Source organism: Oryctolagus cuniculus, chromosome 14 (genome assembly GCF_051225735.1).
Source record: "Oryctolagus cuniculus isolate XC-2025 breed Fujian yellow rabbit chromosome 14, ASM5122573v1, whole genome shotgun sequence".
Classification (NCBI taxonomy): domain Eukaryota; kingdom Metazoa; phylum Chordata; class Mammalia; order Lagomorpha; family Leporidae; genus Oryctolagus; species Oryctolagus cuniculus.
The window spans coordinates 5,572,783-5,588,901 of NC_142880.1; the positions used below are offsets into that span (position 1 = coordinate 5,572,783).

Sequence of the window (16,119 nt, forward strand, 5' to 3'; positions counted from 1 at the left end):
TTTACTTTTGCTTTTTTGTTTTCTAATATAAACTGAGTCGTTACAACTTTTAGATGTCTGAGGGGTCTTCAAAAAGTTCCTGACGCAGTAGCAACTTTCCTTATATCTTTAGATTTCTCACATTTCCCTATATAATTATCTATTATAATTATATTTAGCTTCTTATCGCTTCTGCATTTGGAGCCTTTTTGAAAGATGAGTGAAGAACAGTGAATTGCGCATCTTTAACATGTCCAGTGAGCTCAGTGTTGACATATCTGCACACCTGAGGAACCCTCACCACCATCAACACAGCAGACGTCACGCCCAGTCCTCTGGTGCCCCTGGGTTAGCCTTTCCTACAGCCACTTCCAGCTCTCCAGACCAGACCACACTGGTCACTTCATTGGCATTGTCTAGGACGCCGTATAAAGATAACCACAGAGTGTGCACTGTCTTTCAGTCTTCCATCCTCAGTTGTGCATGGACTTGGATAATTTTCTGTGCTGTTGCACGCATCAACAGTGTGTCCCTTTCATTGCTGAGTTGCGTGGGTGTCCTGCAACTTACCATTCCCCTCTGATGGAAATGGGTTTTTTCCTTAGTTTTTGCGTCATTTTCCAGCTGAAGCCACTATGAATAATTATCATGGGCAAGTCTGCGGCAGTGAACATTTTAATTTCTCTTCGGTGCCCTTCCTCCCACGAGTAAATGGTGGGATCGTACGGAATGCGTGTGTTTAACTTTTAGGGAAACGGCCTCACACGCTGGTTTTCAAAGCCATGGCGGTGTTTTCACCTTTCCAGTGGTGTTCCTGAGAGTTCCGGTTGCTTCGCGTCCTCAGCGACACGTCACGTGGTCACTGGGAGACTGGAGAGAAGACGCTTGTACACTTCTGCATGCGCGGTCATTTCTGAATAAAATTATTGGCACCCGCGTTAACAGATAAGCCGTGAAGACACTGACCTCTTCAGAGGGGCGTGTTGACCTGGAGAGGTAGTGGGACTCAGGACCACAGAGCCGTTCCGGGGTCAGGAAGTCCTGACCACAGGTGCTCGACCGGCAGCCATCTGTCTCCTCATGGCCTGCTCTTTGCTCCCATCCCAAGGCTGCCGCAGCTCCTCAGCTTATTATGGGGTGAGGGTGGGGCTTAGGATCTTCCTCCTCTCCCTGAGGGAAATTGACTGACGCCAGGGAACACATACTTCTCTTTCTGTCTCCGGAGGTGAGGCGGGGGTGCTGTCCCCCCCTGTACAAACTCCCTCACCTGCATTGCACATCCCAGTCTGTGCAGGGTGACATCTGGCTCTCATCATGTTAACCAGGGGAAGAACTGGGTTATAAACGTAACTGATACGGTTATTCCCTCGTGTGAGTAGTGACCTAACTCTGCTCCAGGGAATCTTGTGTTTATTTTCAGGAAAATGTGAATAAATACAGGTACTAAGAGTTTAAGAGTCAGTTGTTGGATTTCTGTATGGTGGTTTCTGACTTGATTTCATTATGTGTTTTGAACATTGTGTCCTGAGCTTATTGGCTATCTGTGTATCTCCTGTGTGAACTGGCCAAGTCTCTGGCTCCTTTTGGAGTTGAGCTGACTTTTACTGAGCTGTTAGTATCCTTTGCCTTGTTCTGGATAAAGTCCATATTTTTCCCTGTTCCGTGGTTTACCTGTTTCCTTAACTGCATCTTCCGAAGAACAAACATCTTCGATTTTAGTAAAGTTCAGGTTGTCAGTTTTTCTTCCCTTTTTTTTTTTTTTTTTTTTTTTTGACAGAGTGGATAGTGAGAGAGAGAGAGACAGAGAGAAAGGTCTTCCTTTGCCGTTGGTTCACCCTCCAATGGCCGCCACGGCTGGCACACTGCAGCCGGCGCTCCACGCTGATCCGAAGGCAGTAGCCAGGTGCTTCTCCTGGTCTCCCATGCGGTGCAGGGCCCAAGGACTTGGGCCTTCCTCCACTGCCTTCCTGGGCCACAGCAGAGAGCTGGCCTGGAAGAGGGGCAACCGGGAAAGAATCCGGCGCCCCGACCGGGACTAGAACCCAGTGTGCTGGCACCGCAAGGCGGAGGATTAGCCTATTGAGCCGTGGCGCCAGCCCAGTTTTTCTTCTTTGACGTCTCATCCTCTTGTATTTCTCAAGAAATCATTGCCTACCTCAAGACTGTAAAACTGTTCTTTTTCATTTCCTCTGTAGATTTTGGAGCTTTAACTATTACATTTGCATCCGTGGTCCATTTTGAAGTAATTTTTGGGAAGAGTGTGGAATCAGAGCCATTTTGACAGACTGCATTGTTTCTCTTTGACTAGGTTGTCTCTGAAGTTTGGCGGCACAGAAAATCTCACAGGTCTTGTTATAAGGTGAGTGTTACAGCTTCATCTCTTCGGAATAGTCTATATGATTTATTCATTTCACACGTGAGTATCGAGAGCTTGCTATGAGCCAAGTGCTGTGATGTAGCGGATGCCAAATCTTCCTAATTACATGGAGAAGTCATGTGTTCTGCAGTGGAATCTGTTAATGTTTTCCTTCGTTCCTGTCAAAACACCTGCACTTCCTCCCCGACCTCCTTCAGCAGGGACTTGAAGAATGCATGGGCCTGACCACGTGTTCTCTTTACTTCTGAGCGAAGATTCAGAGGATAAAGAAAGCCAGCTCTGGCTGTTGAGGCTGTGGTGTGAATGCAGGGTCTCTAGCTCCTTACAGGGAGTCTCACTGTTATCAGAGTACAGTGTAAACGCCTGTACCGTCAGAATTCCCCAGCAGACAGCCACACGGGCTGGCCTTTGGCTGTGCTTAGGTGTGGTAGGGGCACCTGCCCGCAGGGTTTATCCAGGAAGTTCGGGAACTGCTCCTGAGTGGGGGAGAACAAAGAGAAGGTATTAATATTTTTCTCATACAAATACAGTCCTTCAGTTCCCATAAGACGAAGCCGTCCATGGCGATAAGCACTTGTGTTCCTGACTCCCCCTGGAGCCCCAGCAGGCTGTGCCAGGGCAGCCTTTGGGAAGCCGTGCCCTGTGGGACACCTCTGCTTGGCGAAAGTGTTTGTGAGAGTCCGGAACCACCACACACCATGTCTTGCTCTGGGAGGAGGTAGGCTTGGTATCCAAGTGTGTGAGAAGGCGTGCTCTGAAGGGGACTGCTGTGCTTTGAGCTGGGATTAGCCCCAGCCAGCTTTCTTCCTCCGACCTGCATCCCGTGGGACACGGAAAACAAGGAGACACAGGCCTCTTCTTACAGGGCAGCATTATCAGGAACTGGAATGCCACAGGGTGGCCAAACACACATGCATGTCTGTTTGATAAAAGTGGGGAGTGTTTTCATGCACGACACTTCTTTTTTCCAAATGGAAACTAGCTCTGGTAATACTGATTTTGGTGTTAAGGTCACACAGCAGGTGCTGTCAGTACTCCATTCCCGCCTGCTTGGGCCTTTCCATTTGAGAGCAGGCGTCACTTGCCCAGATTTCAGCTGTCAGCCTCTGTTTGCCCGAACCGAACACGTTCTCTGGCTCAGGAAGCAGCCACCTGCCTCCCATCCCCAGTCCAGGAAGTGTGCAAATACCCCAGCTCCCTCTCCCAGTCTCGGAAGGGCAGTGAGGCCTGTTCACGGTGGAAACCTGCTCAGTGATGTGCCCCAGTTGGCAGCTTTTCCATTCCTCTCTTGTGCCTCCTTTCTACTCTGCCTATCTGGATTGGAAGGTGTACCCCACGGTGCCCTTTGTGCGAGGGTACTTCAGGAAGTTTATGGAAAATACATTAGAGGATGAGTTTGTTTTGGTGCAAAAAAATTTTGAAAACCACACACAGAAAGGGGTCTTCAAAAAGTTTATGAAAAATGCTTATTAAGACAAACCTGTGGATGGATTTCAGCATTTCTCTTCACCAAAATAAACTTACCTTTTAATTCTATTTTTTTTTTCTCCAACCATTTGAAATATTCTTGCATTTACATCCTCATCTTGGTGTCTACTTTCAAGTTAAGAAAAGCCATTAAAATCAGCAAATACTGAGCAATAAAAAGTAGCAAATGAGAGAGAGAGAGAGAGAGAGAGAGAGAGAGAAAGAGAGAGAGCGCACGCAATATGGCCGAATAGGGAGGAAGCTTACTGCCCTAGTCTAGGGTAAGATAGTTGAAAAAAAAAAGGTGGAGAGAGTACAGTCTCAGGGAAGTTAGGGAGAAAGCGGCAGAGGAAATTCAACGCAAATTAGAGAGACTGTGGATCTATGTGGAGGGCATGGACGTGTACAACACAGGATCCCAGCAGCCGAGAGCCTCAGCCCCAGCTTTGTGGACTGCGATGAGAGCAGACTGCAGCAGTCCAAGCCTCTGGCAATAAAGGTGGGGAAGAGCCTGGTTTGAGTCTGGCTTGGAGCCCTCTGGGGGACCGTGTACCTGCCAACCTAGAGGGGAAAAAGGGGGCACATTTCTCTGTCCCTGACCACCCGTTACTGGTGTCCTGTAACTAGCTGAGAGAGGATGGGCTCGATTTTGAACATTTGTAACAGCTGTGCCAGCTCACGTCCGTGTACCTGGCAACTCGCTCAGATGAAATGCCTGAGTCTGGCGGGGAGAACTGACAGGGGGCTGGGTGCTCGTGACTGTGGGAGCCTTGTGTGCTGGGACTGGGAAAACACTGTGGCTGCTGGGAGGGCACAGGGTGTGGCTGGGTCTCTGGGCAGTCACTGTGGGCAGCTGCACACACTCGGGGCTCTGATTCCCTAGTGAGGGTCTCTGCTGCAGGACCCGCGCTCACCCTGAGGACTGCACAGACCCTTTGAGTGGGTCTTGTGGCAGTGCGGATGAGTGTTGTACCTGCTGGGGCTAGCAGCCAGGCTTGGTCTCCTTGGAGGAGAGGAGACGAGCGTGAGACTATGCCAGCAGAGTAGATTAAACCTCCTCTCTGATAAAAGACAAAATACCCAATTTAGATGTCACCTTGGAGACACCCTCACCTTGGAGTACTGAACTCCCTGGCCACGTGCAGCACACGCCTCAGGGTATTCACTGAAGGAGCAGGCCACTAATTCGTAGTCCAAAGATAAAAGCCATCATGATGGGGAGGGGAACCCAACAAGTATTTCTACAAATGCCTCAGAATTCAAGAAACAAGAATAAGGAAGACAATATGACACCTCCAAGGGAACACAACAACACTTCAATACTAGAATGTGAAATTTAAGAGGTTGAAGAAATGCCAGAAACAGGATTCAGAAAATCGATCATAGTGTTACCTAGAGTGATCAGAAGGAAATCCACAAGTCAAAGAAATCCATGCCTGACATGAATGAAAATCTTTCTCATGAAATTGAGATGTTAAAGAGAAATCAAAATATTGGAAAATGAAGAATTCAATAGACTGAATAAAAAATGCGGTGGAAAGCCTTAGCCACAGAGTTGGTGAGGCAGAAGACAGAATATCCAGATTAGAAGACAAATATCTGGAAATTTTGCAGTCAGACCAAAAAAAAAAAAAAAAAAAAAAAAAAAAAAAAAAAGAAGAAGAAGAAGAAGAAGAAAGAAGAAATTAGAAATTAGAAATTGAAAAACAATGTTGGAGATGTATGGGATAGTATCAAATGACCCAACATATGTGTTTAGGAGTTCCTGAAGGTGTGGAAAGAGAGAACGGATTAAAAGGCCTTTTTAGTGAAATAATTACAGAAAACTTCCCTAATTTGGAGAAAGAAAGGGACATCCAAGTACAGGAAGCACTTAGAACTCCTAATAGACATGACCAGAAAAGATCCTCACCACGACACATTGTAATCAAACTCTCCACAGTAAAACATGAAGAAAAGATTCTAGGCTGTGCACAAGAGAAACGTCAGATTACTCTCAGAGGATCTCCAGTTAGACTCACAGCTGACTTCTCATCAGAAACCCTATAGGCTAGGAGAGAATGGCAAGATATATTTCCAAGAGGATAAAACTCAACCCAAAATTCTGTACCCCTCAAAGCTCTCAGTTATGAATGAAGGTGAAATAAAGACCTTCCATAACAAACAGAAACTGAAAAAATCTGTCACCACTCATCCGGCCTTACAAAAGATGCTTAAGGATGTGCTGCACACAGAAACATGGTCATCACTATGAAATAAGCTGAGGACAGAAAATCTCCCAGTAAAAATACAAAGGAGATCCAAAGTAAACAATAGGAATACTTATGGAAAAAAGGCAGGGCCAAGTCGTTACTTATCCTTGAATGTAAATGGCCTCAACTCTTCAGTTAAAAGACACAGACTGGCTGAATGGGTTAAAAACCAAAACCCATCTATTTGCTGCCTATCAGAAACTCATTTCACCAATACGTGGATACATGCAGACTGAAAGTGAAAGGTTGGAAAAGATATTCCATGCTAACAGAAGCCAAAAAAGAGCTGGTTTAGCCATCCCAATATCAGACAAAATAGACTTTAACACAAAAACTGTTAAAAGAGACAAGGGCACTATGCAATGATTAAGGGATCAATTCAACAGGAAGATGTAACTATTATAAATGTATATGCACCTAATTACAGGGTACCTGGCTATTTGAAATATATGTTAATGGATCTGAAGGGAGACTTAGACTTCCATGTAATAGTAGTGGGGGACTTCAATACCCCACTTTCAGGAATGGACAGATCAACCAGACAGAAAATCAGCAAGGAAACAACAGTTAATTGACACTATAGACAAAACGGACCTTATAGGAATCTACACAACTTTTTACGCTACAGTTGCAGAATACACATTCCTCTCACCTGTGCTTGGAAGTTTGTCTAGGCTAGACCACATGCTAGGCCATAATGCAAAGAGACTGAAAATGAACAGTGTGGATCATAGAAGAAATCAAACGAGACATCCAAAAACTGTTGAGGAACAGTTTTTTTTTTAAGGATTTGTTTTTATTTATTTGAAAGGTAGAGTTGCAGAGAAAGGTAGAGACAGAGATAGAGGTCTTCCATCTGCTGGTTCACACCCCAAGTGACTGGAGTGGCTGGAGCTGGGCTGGTCTGAAGCCAGAAGCCATGAGCTTCTTCCAGGTCTCCCACGTGGATGCAGGGGCCAAAGCAGTTTAGCCATGTTCGACTGCTTTCCAGACCACAGCAGAGAGGTAGATCAGAAGTAGAGCAGCTGGGACTTGGACTATATGGAGCACTGGCACTGCAGGTGGCAGCTTTATCCTTTATGCCACAGCACCAGCCCAAGTTTGTTTTTCCATACTATTTCTGAGTTCTTTACTTAGTATAGAATTAATATTCTGTGTGTAAAGTTTATTGAGAATATATCCTAGTAAAAAATAAGAATGGGAATAGGAGAGGGAGGAGGAAAAGGGTGGGAGGGCAGATATGGTGGGAAGAATTGCTGTGTTCCTAAAGCTGTATTTATGAAATGCATGAAGTTTGTATACCTTAAATAAAAGGCTCCTTCAGAAAAAAAGAGAAAGCCACCAATAACCCCAGGAGCACTTGTAATCAGTGTTAATGGTTTTATCTATCCTTGCTATGGCATTTTTCATATGCAGTAATCCATATTTGTAAGTAGGAAGAAAAAGAAAAAATCTTGGAATAGGTGTATTATAGTTCTTTGATGGCTGGAGAGTATTGCATTGCTAAGTGGCTAGGAGTGAGCGCTCTGGTCGTGGAGTGGCTGTGAAGCCCTGATGCTTCCGTGAGTCAGTGCACACGAGGTGTCACTCTGCTCTGTGCAAGGAGAGTAATGTCCTTCACCACATGATTTCATAGGAAGATGAAATAAAGTACACATGTGTGATATGGAAGGGAGACTGGCACACAGTAAGAGAGCTACACCTGTGAATTCTAGTGCACTATTCAATTCTATACTGAAGTGTCTTTAAGTTTTTCCTTTTTTTTTTTTTTTGACAGGCAGAGTGGACAGTGAGAGAGAGAGACAGAGAGAAAGGTCTTCCTTTTGCCGTTGGTTCACCCTCCAATGGCCGCCGCGGCTGACGCGCTGCGGCCGGTGCACCACGCTGATCTGATGGCAGGAGCCAGGTGCTTCTCCTGGTCTCCCATGGGGTGCAGGGCCCAAGCACCTGGGCCATCCTCCACTGCACTCCCTGGCCACAGCAGAGAGCTGGCCTGGAAGAGGGGCAACCGGGACAGAATCCGGCGCCCTGACCAGGACTAGAACCTGGTGTGCCAGTGCCGCAAGGCGGAGGATTAGCCTATTGAGCTGCAGCGCCGGCCTCCTTTTTTTTTTTTAACAACAATAAACATCAAATGAAGTTTTGAGTTCAAAAAAGACAGAAAAAGTTTTTTGTTTGTTTGTTTTTTGTTTTGGTTTTCTTCTGTAGGAATTTGAGCTGCTCACTTTGGGTGTTGTCCCAGCCTTCTAGAAGAGGCTCCTGTTTGGAAACACAGGGAGAGCTGCCCCCACCGTGGTTCCACCATCTGCCACCAGAGGGCACCATCGCACTGCTCATAGACAATGTCCTGTACCAGTAAGCACAAAGTGCTTTGGGGGTAATCGTTGTTTTGTCATCATTTTCAGATTCGTCCTTACCAATTACAACAAGTTGTCCATCCAGAGCTGGTTTAGTTTGCACCGGGTGGAGATGATTTTCAACAATTCTGTCCGTGCGACCTTCAATGCGACTGGCATATACGCTCCGTCCAGTTACTCGTACCACTGCCACCTGGTCAGCAGCCTGCAGGGAGCCGACGCCCTCCTGTTGCCTAGCGACCCCGCGGACATGGCAAGCCCGTGGGAGGTTTCTTTCACTGACTTCCAGGTAAGGAACTGAAGCACTTGGGTAGGCTGCGGCCGGGTGTCACCTGGCAGGAACACGGCTGTTTCGGGGAGAGACGGGAGTGGCTGTCCTTAAAGTAACACTGGTGCTCCGTTCTTTATCTTCTGAGGGGCGGGTGGACCGGGTAGAGCAGCTGCTTCCCTGCACCTCTGCGTCTTCACCTCTCAAGGGCGTGCTTGGACCTCCCATTCATCCGATTGCTAGGAGCGGTCGGGGGAGTGGCAGCCACGCCAGCCCCAGGGACGCTGTGGCTGAGGCCTGCGGTGGACCCTCCATGCACGGAGAGGCCTTTCTGGGGGAGGCGCGGCTGGGCCACTGTTTTATTCCCTTCAGGGAGTGGAGCCGTGAGGCTGTCAGGGCGGGGAAATAGTACACCAGCACTGTGCAAGACCCCTGTGGCACAGGATTCGAATCATCGGCCAGGGAGTCAGAATATTCCAAACCTCTCTCGACAGTGTCTGGGAGGGGCTTGGCCAGGTAAGAGGCTCCTTCCTGCGCCAGTGTCTCAGGCCAGAGATGCTGTCTAGTCCGTCCGTCCTGCTCACCTGTGTGTTCTTCCAGCCCCTCACACGACAGGAGGGCTCCTCGGGTCCGCGGTACGGGTGCGTTCTGACCTTTTCCACGTGTACAGATAGTCACTGTGCTGTGTGGGTCCCCAGAGGGGACAGAGGCTAGGGGAGGGAGCTTGCCTTTGAGAATGAGGCAGACCTGGTTTGAAATGACGAGATGGTCCCTTGGGCACATCTGGATGGCTGTTACCAAGAACAGACGAACAGAAAATACGTATTGGCAAAGATATGGGGACACGGGAACCTGTGCGCTGCTGGTGGGGATGTAAATGCCATGAACATGGTGGAAATGCTTGGGGTGCTCAGAACCCTGGGCCAGACGGAACTCTCCTGTGTGCCAGCTACGTTGTATTGTACCTGCAGTCCAGCAGACGGCGGGCCACGTGGCCTTCAGGTAGGCTGCGCACTGGCTGTTCTCAGCCGTGTCTTGTCAAGAGTTAAGGGGTGGGGCCTGGCATTGTGGTGCAGCGGGTTAAGCCACTACCTGCCACGCCAGCATCCTACATTGGAGTGCCAGCTCACGTCCCAGTGGCTCCACTTCTGATCACCTGGGAAGGCAGTGGAAGATGACCCAAGGACCTGGGCTCCTCCACCCACATGGGAGACCTGGATGGAGTTCTGGGCTCCTGGCTGGGAGGTGGTCCAGCCCTGGCTGTTGTAGCCATCTGGGGAGCGGACCAGCAGATAGAAGATGTCTCTCCCTGTCTTTGTCCCTGCCTCTCTGTCACACTGCCCTTCAAATAATAAAGAATTTTGTTTTTACAAAAAGAGAATTAAGGAGTAGTCACCATGAGAATAGTTTCGTTGGCAGGGGGTGGGGAAGTTGCAGAATCAAATGAGGTCATCATCTGCCATTGAAGACCTCGACTCAGATTCTGCTTTTTGGGGGCTATTCTCCCGCTATGTGGGGCAGTGGCCAGGTGGCCGTGCAGCTGGGCCCAGAGCCTCCTGCAGGAGTCAGAGCACAGGCGGTCACGCGAGCCGGGCCCTGAGGTCTGCAGCGCCGTGCGAGGTTTCAGTGACTTTAGCACAGGAACACACTGAACTGCCCACTGTGCCATGAAAATGGATTCTCACTACTGCACTGCTAGACAATTCGGTGTTTCTTTTCTTCCTAAGATTTATTTATTTATTTGAAAGCCAGCGTTACAGAGAGAGAAGGACAGAGAGAGATATCTTCCATCCGCTAGTCCATTCCCCAAATGACCACAGTGGCTGAGCTTGGCCAGGCTGAAGTCAGGAGCTTCTTCCAGGGCTCCCACATGGGAGCAGGGACCCCAGCACTTGGATCACCCTCCACTTCTTTCCCAGGCCATTAGCAGAGAGCTGGATCGAGAGTGGAGCAGCCGGGACTTGAACCAGCGTCCACATGGGATGCCAGCTTAACCTGCTGTGCTACAGTGCCACCCCAGTATTTGTTCTTCTGATGTCCCCTTTAAAGCCAGGTGGGTGACTGAGTGAGGCGGTGTGTGTAGGGTTATCCTGCAAGGCAGCTGTGTGCTTAAAGCTCTATGGCCCTGGCTCTTCCGTGTTGGCAGCACATGGGTAGGGGCCGAGCATCGTTGAAAGTGTTCTCCTTCCAGGTCATCGAACCGCCTTGTCTGCACACACGAGAAAGCTTTTCTTCCCACTAGGAGTCTTTAGAAAGTTTGTGGAAAATGGAATTACGAGATAAGTTTGTTCCAGTGCTAACGATGTTTGAATCCATGCACGTTTGTTTTCACAGTTCACATTTTCCATGGACTTGAGAAGACCCCTCTCCTTCTTGGGGCAGGATGCAAGGAGGGGCCGGTATCCGGCTCTTCCCAGAGTGGTAGCAGGCCACGTGAAGGAGGGAGCGAGTCAGGCCAGAAGAGGCAGGGCACACAGGCACTGTGGACACGCACGCCGGGTCTGGTCTGAAGCCAGCCTGTGTGCCTCTGCGCACGCACCTTAACTTTCCCGTGCCTCAGTTTCCACATCTGTAAAATAGGATGAATAGTGAGTTAGGCAGATGCTCTAGTGAGTGCTGCCAGCTGGTATCTGGCACGCCATCGCCTTCCTGCCGCGTTAGCTTTTGTTGTCACCATGGTTTATCTAAATGGGAATCACGCTGCCCTCCCTCCGAGGGCTCCTCTTGCATCGTTCCCTTCGAAACAGTGAAGCGTGGAGGAACTGAGACTTGAAGTCTCGGTGGAACTCAGCTGACACTTGCAACCCCACACGTGCGCTGTGGGGTTCAGAGGCACCGTGCAGCTGTGGTTTTACAGGAACACTCCTCGGGGTCAGAGTAAAAGAGGTTTTGTTCCCGAGCCTTGCAATCACGGTTGTGTTTCTGAGCTGGGACAGCCGTGCACCCTGGAGTTTCTGGGCCAGGCCTGACGGAGAGTCAAGTTTCCCTGCGGCCCCAGCACGGTCACATTTGTCAGATCACGCGCAGTGACGGTGGCCCAGCACTGAATCCGGCTGCTGCCTGGCCCAGAGCCGCCAGCGCCGCGGGCAGCAGCTCTCCGGGGTAGGCAGCGACCCTCATGCAGCCGCCTCCTTCTCCTGACAGATCCAAGGCTTCGCCGTCCAGGGGGCGCGCTTCGCCAAAGCCCGGGACTGCGCCTCTGCCTTCTCGCCTGCCATCCTGATGGGGCTGGCCACGTCCCTGGTCCTGTTGCTGGTGCTGGCCTACGTCCTGCACATGCTCACCTACCTGCGCGCTCTGGACCAGCACTACGAGTGCCTCACCTCTCCTGCCCGCTTCCCACCGCTGAACGCCGGTGATGCCGCCGAGAAGGAGCTGCTCCGGAGCCAGGGGGCCGACTGCTACGAGCTGAGGAGCCACCCGCTCCGCAAAGTCTACGCTTAGCAGCACATCCTGCCCCTCTCCTTGTCCACACGGGCCCTGAGGAGCCAGTGCCTCTGCACAGTCTACGCTTAGCAGCACAGGCCTGCCCCTCTCCTTGTCCACACGGGCCCTGAGGAGCCAGCCCTCCGCAAAGTCTACGCTTAGCAGCACAGGCCTGCCCCTCTCCTTGTCCACACGGGCCCTGAGGAGCCAGCGCCTCTGCACAGTCTACACTTAGCAGCACAGGCCCGCCCCTCTCCTTGTCCACACGGGCCCTGAGGAGCCAGCCCTCCGCACAGTCTACGCTTAGCAGAACATCCTGCCCCTCTCCTTGTCCACACGGGCCCTGAGGAGCCAGTGCCTCTGCACAGTCTACGCTTAGCAGCACATCCTACCCCTCTCCTTGTCCACACGGGCCCTGAGGAGCCAGCCCTCCGCAAAGTCTACGCTTAGCAGCACAGGCCTACCCCTCTCCTTGTCCACACGGGCCCTGAGGAGCCAGCCCTCCGCACAGTCTACACTTAGCAGAACATCCTGCCCCTCTCCTTGTCCACACGAGCCCTGAGAGGGGCTGTTTCCTTCCTGTGCTCCCTTGTCCATGGCTTGGTTAACAAAAAAAGAGGCCTCCGCCAGCCTGCCTAGAATGACCTGGGGCAGCGGGGGAGCAGCTCAGAGATCCTGACGTTGCTGCATAGACCTCTTGTGGGCAAATGTTGAGAAGTAGGGGGATGAGAGAGAGAAACAGCAAATCATAAAGGAAAGCGCACTTGTCCCCCTGGGCTGGTCCTCCTTGCCTGGGCCAATTTGGATGGGGTTAGAATAGAGAGAGATAACTAACCTGAGGTTGTCTGCAAGTTCGGAGTTTAAACTTTTATATCATCATTGCATCTTGCAGAAGTAGCGTCGTTTTGTTTCAAGGTAGTCTTCCTTCCTCCTTCTCAGAGCTGTCTGGGGCAGACCCCTGTGGGTGTGGCAGAGCACTTTACTCAAGACTGCTTGTTCCCTGTGCTGTTCAGAAGTGGAGTGCAGTTGGGAGCACACTCTGGACTGTTTCGTACTCTCCAGTTTGATGGAGGTGTTAATGGTTGCTCATTACTGGGCCAAGTCAGAGCAGTGTGCCACTCTGTAAAAACGTCCACCGACCCCCTCCAGTGAGGTGATGGCCCCTAAGCTCCCCTGAATGGAATGCTGGCACCACCACTGATGTTCTTACCAACACCTTCTTCCATTGCAGCCACCACCCCCACCAGATCTTTTTCCATTCTTGGCAGATAACTGAAGATCGCTTCTCTCTCCATCCTCACCAGAACTTCTCTGTCTCCTGTGACGGAGAGATCATAATGTAAAAAAGAACAGTGCACTTTCCTAACTAGGGTCCCGTACGTAAACTAGGTTCACAGAACAAATACCCTGGCCCAAGCCTCGGAATGCAGGTGGGAACACTGGGTGATGGTTGGGTGTCATGCATGGAAAAGTTGAATCTTCCGGTTGGCCATCCTGATGGGTCTAACATGAGTCCCAGCTTGGGTAGCGAGCAGTAGATGACAATGACAGTGAAGTTTCTGATGGGACATACTCACGTCTGTCATTTCCTATGGCTGTGTTATTCTTGGCTGTGAATGTAGGTTTGGTTCTAGCCCTCCCACGGCTCTGTAAGAACAACATGTTACAATAAATTCTTTTCTGTTTTGACGGTTTCCGGAGTAGATTCTGTAGTCTGCAACCAAGAATCCTGACTGACATACTCGTGTCAACACGACTGCAGGAAACAGACTCTGAAGAAAGTGAGAATCTAGGGTGGGTTGTCTTACTCCAATTGGCTTAAAACCAGTGGAAACTCTGTAAGCATTGGGGATGGTAGACTGATACTCATGCCACTCCGAAGTGAGACAGATTTTTCACTGTGGTTGCCTTGAGTGTCTACTGGTGGTGTACATGGCTGGCTGAGAAGTTACAGGTGCATGGAGGAGAAAACAATTTTCTGTTGAAACTGGGACATTTTTGAAAGTGAAAGGGGGAGTTGGGAATCATTCAGTGACTGCAGACAGCAGGATGGCACCAAGCAGAGTGGGGTGTAGTCTTCCTGGGCTTAGGTGGCGACTGCAGGCCAGACTGGCGCTTTCTAACTGTGTTGCGTGGCTTACAGGAAGCAAGCAATAGCCCGAGGCTTTAAATTCGTATCTCAAAGCATGGGCAGAGATCTGGGGAGTTTCTGTAAGTGATTTAAAGGGATCTCTTACCTCTTGTCAAAGGGACGGCATTAAAAATCAGAGACTGGTCTAGTCCTGCAGTCTGCTACCCTGCATTCCTGGTGCAGTTCACAGCCTTCTCGGGTCTGTTCTGGGAACATGAAACCACCGATTATAAAGGCGAGTGTCCTCGAGAGGGGGAATGGTCACTGTGGGAAGGCTTTAGACAACACTCACAAGCTCCACTAAGGTTTTTGTTACTCTCATTGTCAGATGAACCTCTGGGAGATGGTACTGTATTCCGGTGCCCTTGCTTGAAGGCTCTGATGACTTCTCCAGAGGTAGTAACTTTGCCAGCGACTGCTGGTTTCCCTCACTGCCTGTAGGCAACTGCAGTCAGCTTCTAGACTGTGATAGGGAACCAATTGTGATGTCGAATCTGGGGGTACTGAATTACAAAGCTAGTTTTGCCATCCTCAGCAGAAGACTCAGGAGAGTATATCTGAGAATGGATTCCGGACATGCAAGCCCAGGGAGAGAGATGCATACTTTTAAGATTGTGATGAATTTTTTGACATGAGTTTTCTTACCAGATTTTGGGATTAAATGTGCTGATTTTTTCTTTTAGATTTGTTTATTTGAACATCAGAGTTATTTAGTGAGAGGGAGAGATGGGGACAGAGAGAGAGGGAACTTCCATCTGCTGGTTCACTCCCCAGATGGCCCCAACAGCCAGGACGGGGCCAGGCTGAAGTCAAGAGCCAGGAGTTTCATCAAGGTCTCCCACGTGGGTGGCAGGACCCGAGCACTTGGATCATCCTCCATTGCTTTTCCCAGGTCATTATCAGGGGGCTGACTCAGAAGTGGCACAGCCAGCCTTGAACCGGCGTCCTTGAGGGATGCTGGTGTTTCAGGCAGTGCTTTACCCATTACAGCACAATGCTGGCCCCAAGGAAGTGTTTCCAACTCTTTGTTTAGAAAGCTGCTTTAAACCGGTACTCCACGGTGACATATCCTAATGCGGTAGATCAGGAACTCCCTGGTACTGTTTAGAGAAAGAAAAGAAGCCTAATGACTTAGAGAAGTAAGATTTAGATATGTTTATGTAGGCTTCTCCTCACCCACACTGTTTTCCTCCGTCCAGGCCCAGAGAATCCCCGCTGTGTCCTAACTCTGAGAAGCGCGCTGGCAGCATGCCTCACGCGTGCCCAGTTACTGTCCTCTCTAGGCTCTGGGCAAAGCTGGAAGACGCTGTCCTTTCTGGGGAACCCCTCATCTCGGTAGCGAGGCCGAGATCCTGCCGTGGCAGACAAAGGTAGCAGCACAGTGACCTCAAAGGGCTGAGGGCAGGAGTATTAATCTGATGGGATTCTGTTGGTTACTGGAGTACAAACAGTGTTAATCAGGTTGGGTCATATTCATTACTGATAAATTGTTCCTGGATTCTATTGTTACTCGTAAATGGACCCAGGACAGATGTGACTGAACAGTCCACTGTACAACAACAACAACAGTGAGGATAAAATGTTAAGGTGGCTCAAAACCTCTTGCTTCAGCCAGTGTGGTGGGTCCCAGGGCTGAATCTGTTCCCAACTCAGACTCCTCGAAGGAAGGCTTTTTTTTTTTTAAGGTTTATTTATTTATTTTTTATTTAACAGGTAGAGTTATAGACAATGAGAGAGAGAGACAGAGACAGAGACAGAGAGACAGAGAGAAGTCTTCCTTCTGTTGGTTCATCCCCAAAATGGCTGCTACCACCGGCGCTGTGCTGATCCAAAGCCAGGAGCCAGGTGCTTCCTCCTGGTCT

The 16,119-nt window shown here is 49.7% G+C and overlaps 1 protein-coding gene across 12 annotated transcripts in view; it reads left to right on the plus strand.

The window, feature by feature from the left end:
• ATP6AP1L (V-type proton ATPase subunit S1-like protein) overlaps window positions 1–13,820 on the plus strand; it is a 38,631-nt gene extending 24,811 nt beyond the window's left edge. For 8 of the 12 annotated variants that reach the window (XM_089312959.1, XM_089312962.1, XM_089312964.1 and 5 more), the window contains 3 exons: window positions 2,288–2,338; window positions 8,481–8,721; window positions 11,845–13,820. In XM_089312959.1, the coding sequence (XP_089169085.1) occupies window positions 2,288–2,338; window positions 8,481–8,721; window positions 11,845–12,144 (592 nt within the window). In that variant the 3' untranslated portion in view covers window positions 12,145–13,820. Of the gene's footprint in view, window positions 1–2,287; window positions 2,339–8,480; window positions 8,722–10,619; window positions 10,754–11,034; window positions 11,374–11,844 lie in introns of those variants that run through there. The other 4 variants (XR_016220387.1, XR_016220386.1, XR_016220385.1 and 1 more) reach the window with 4 other exon arrangements.
• The last annotated feature ends 2,299 nt before the right edge of the window (window positions 13,821–16,119 follow it).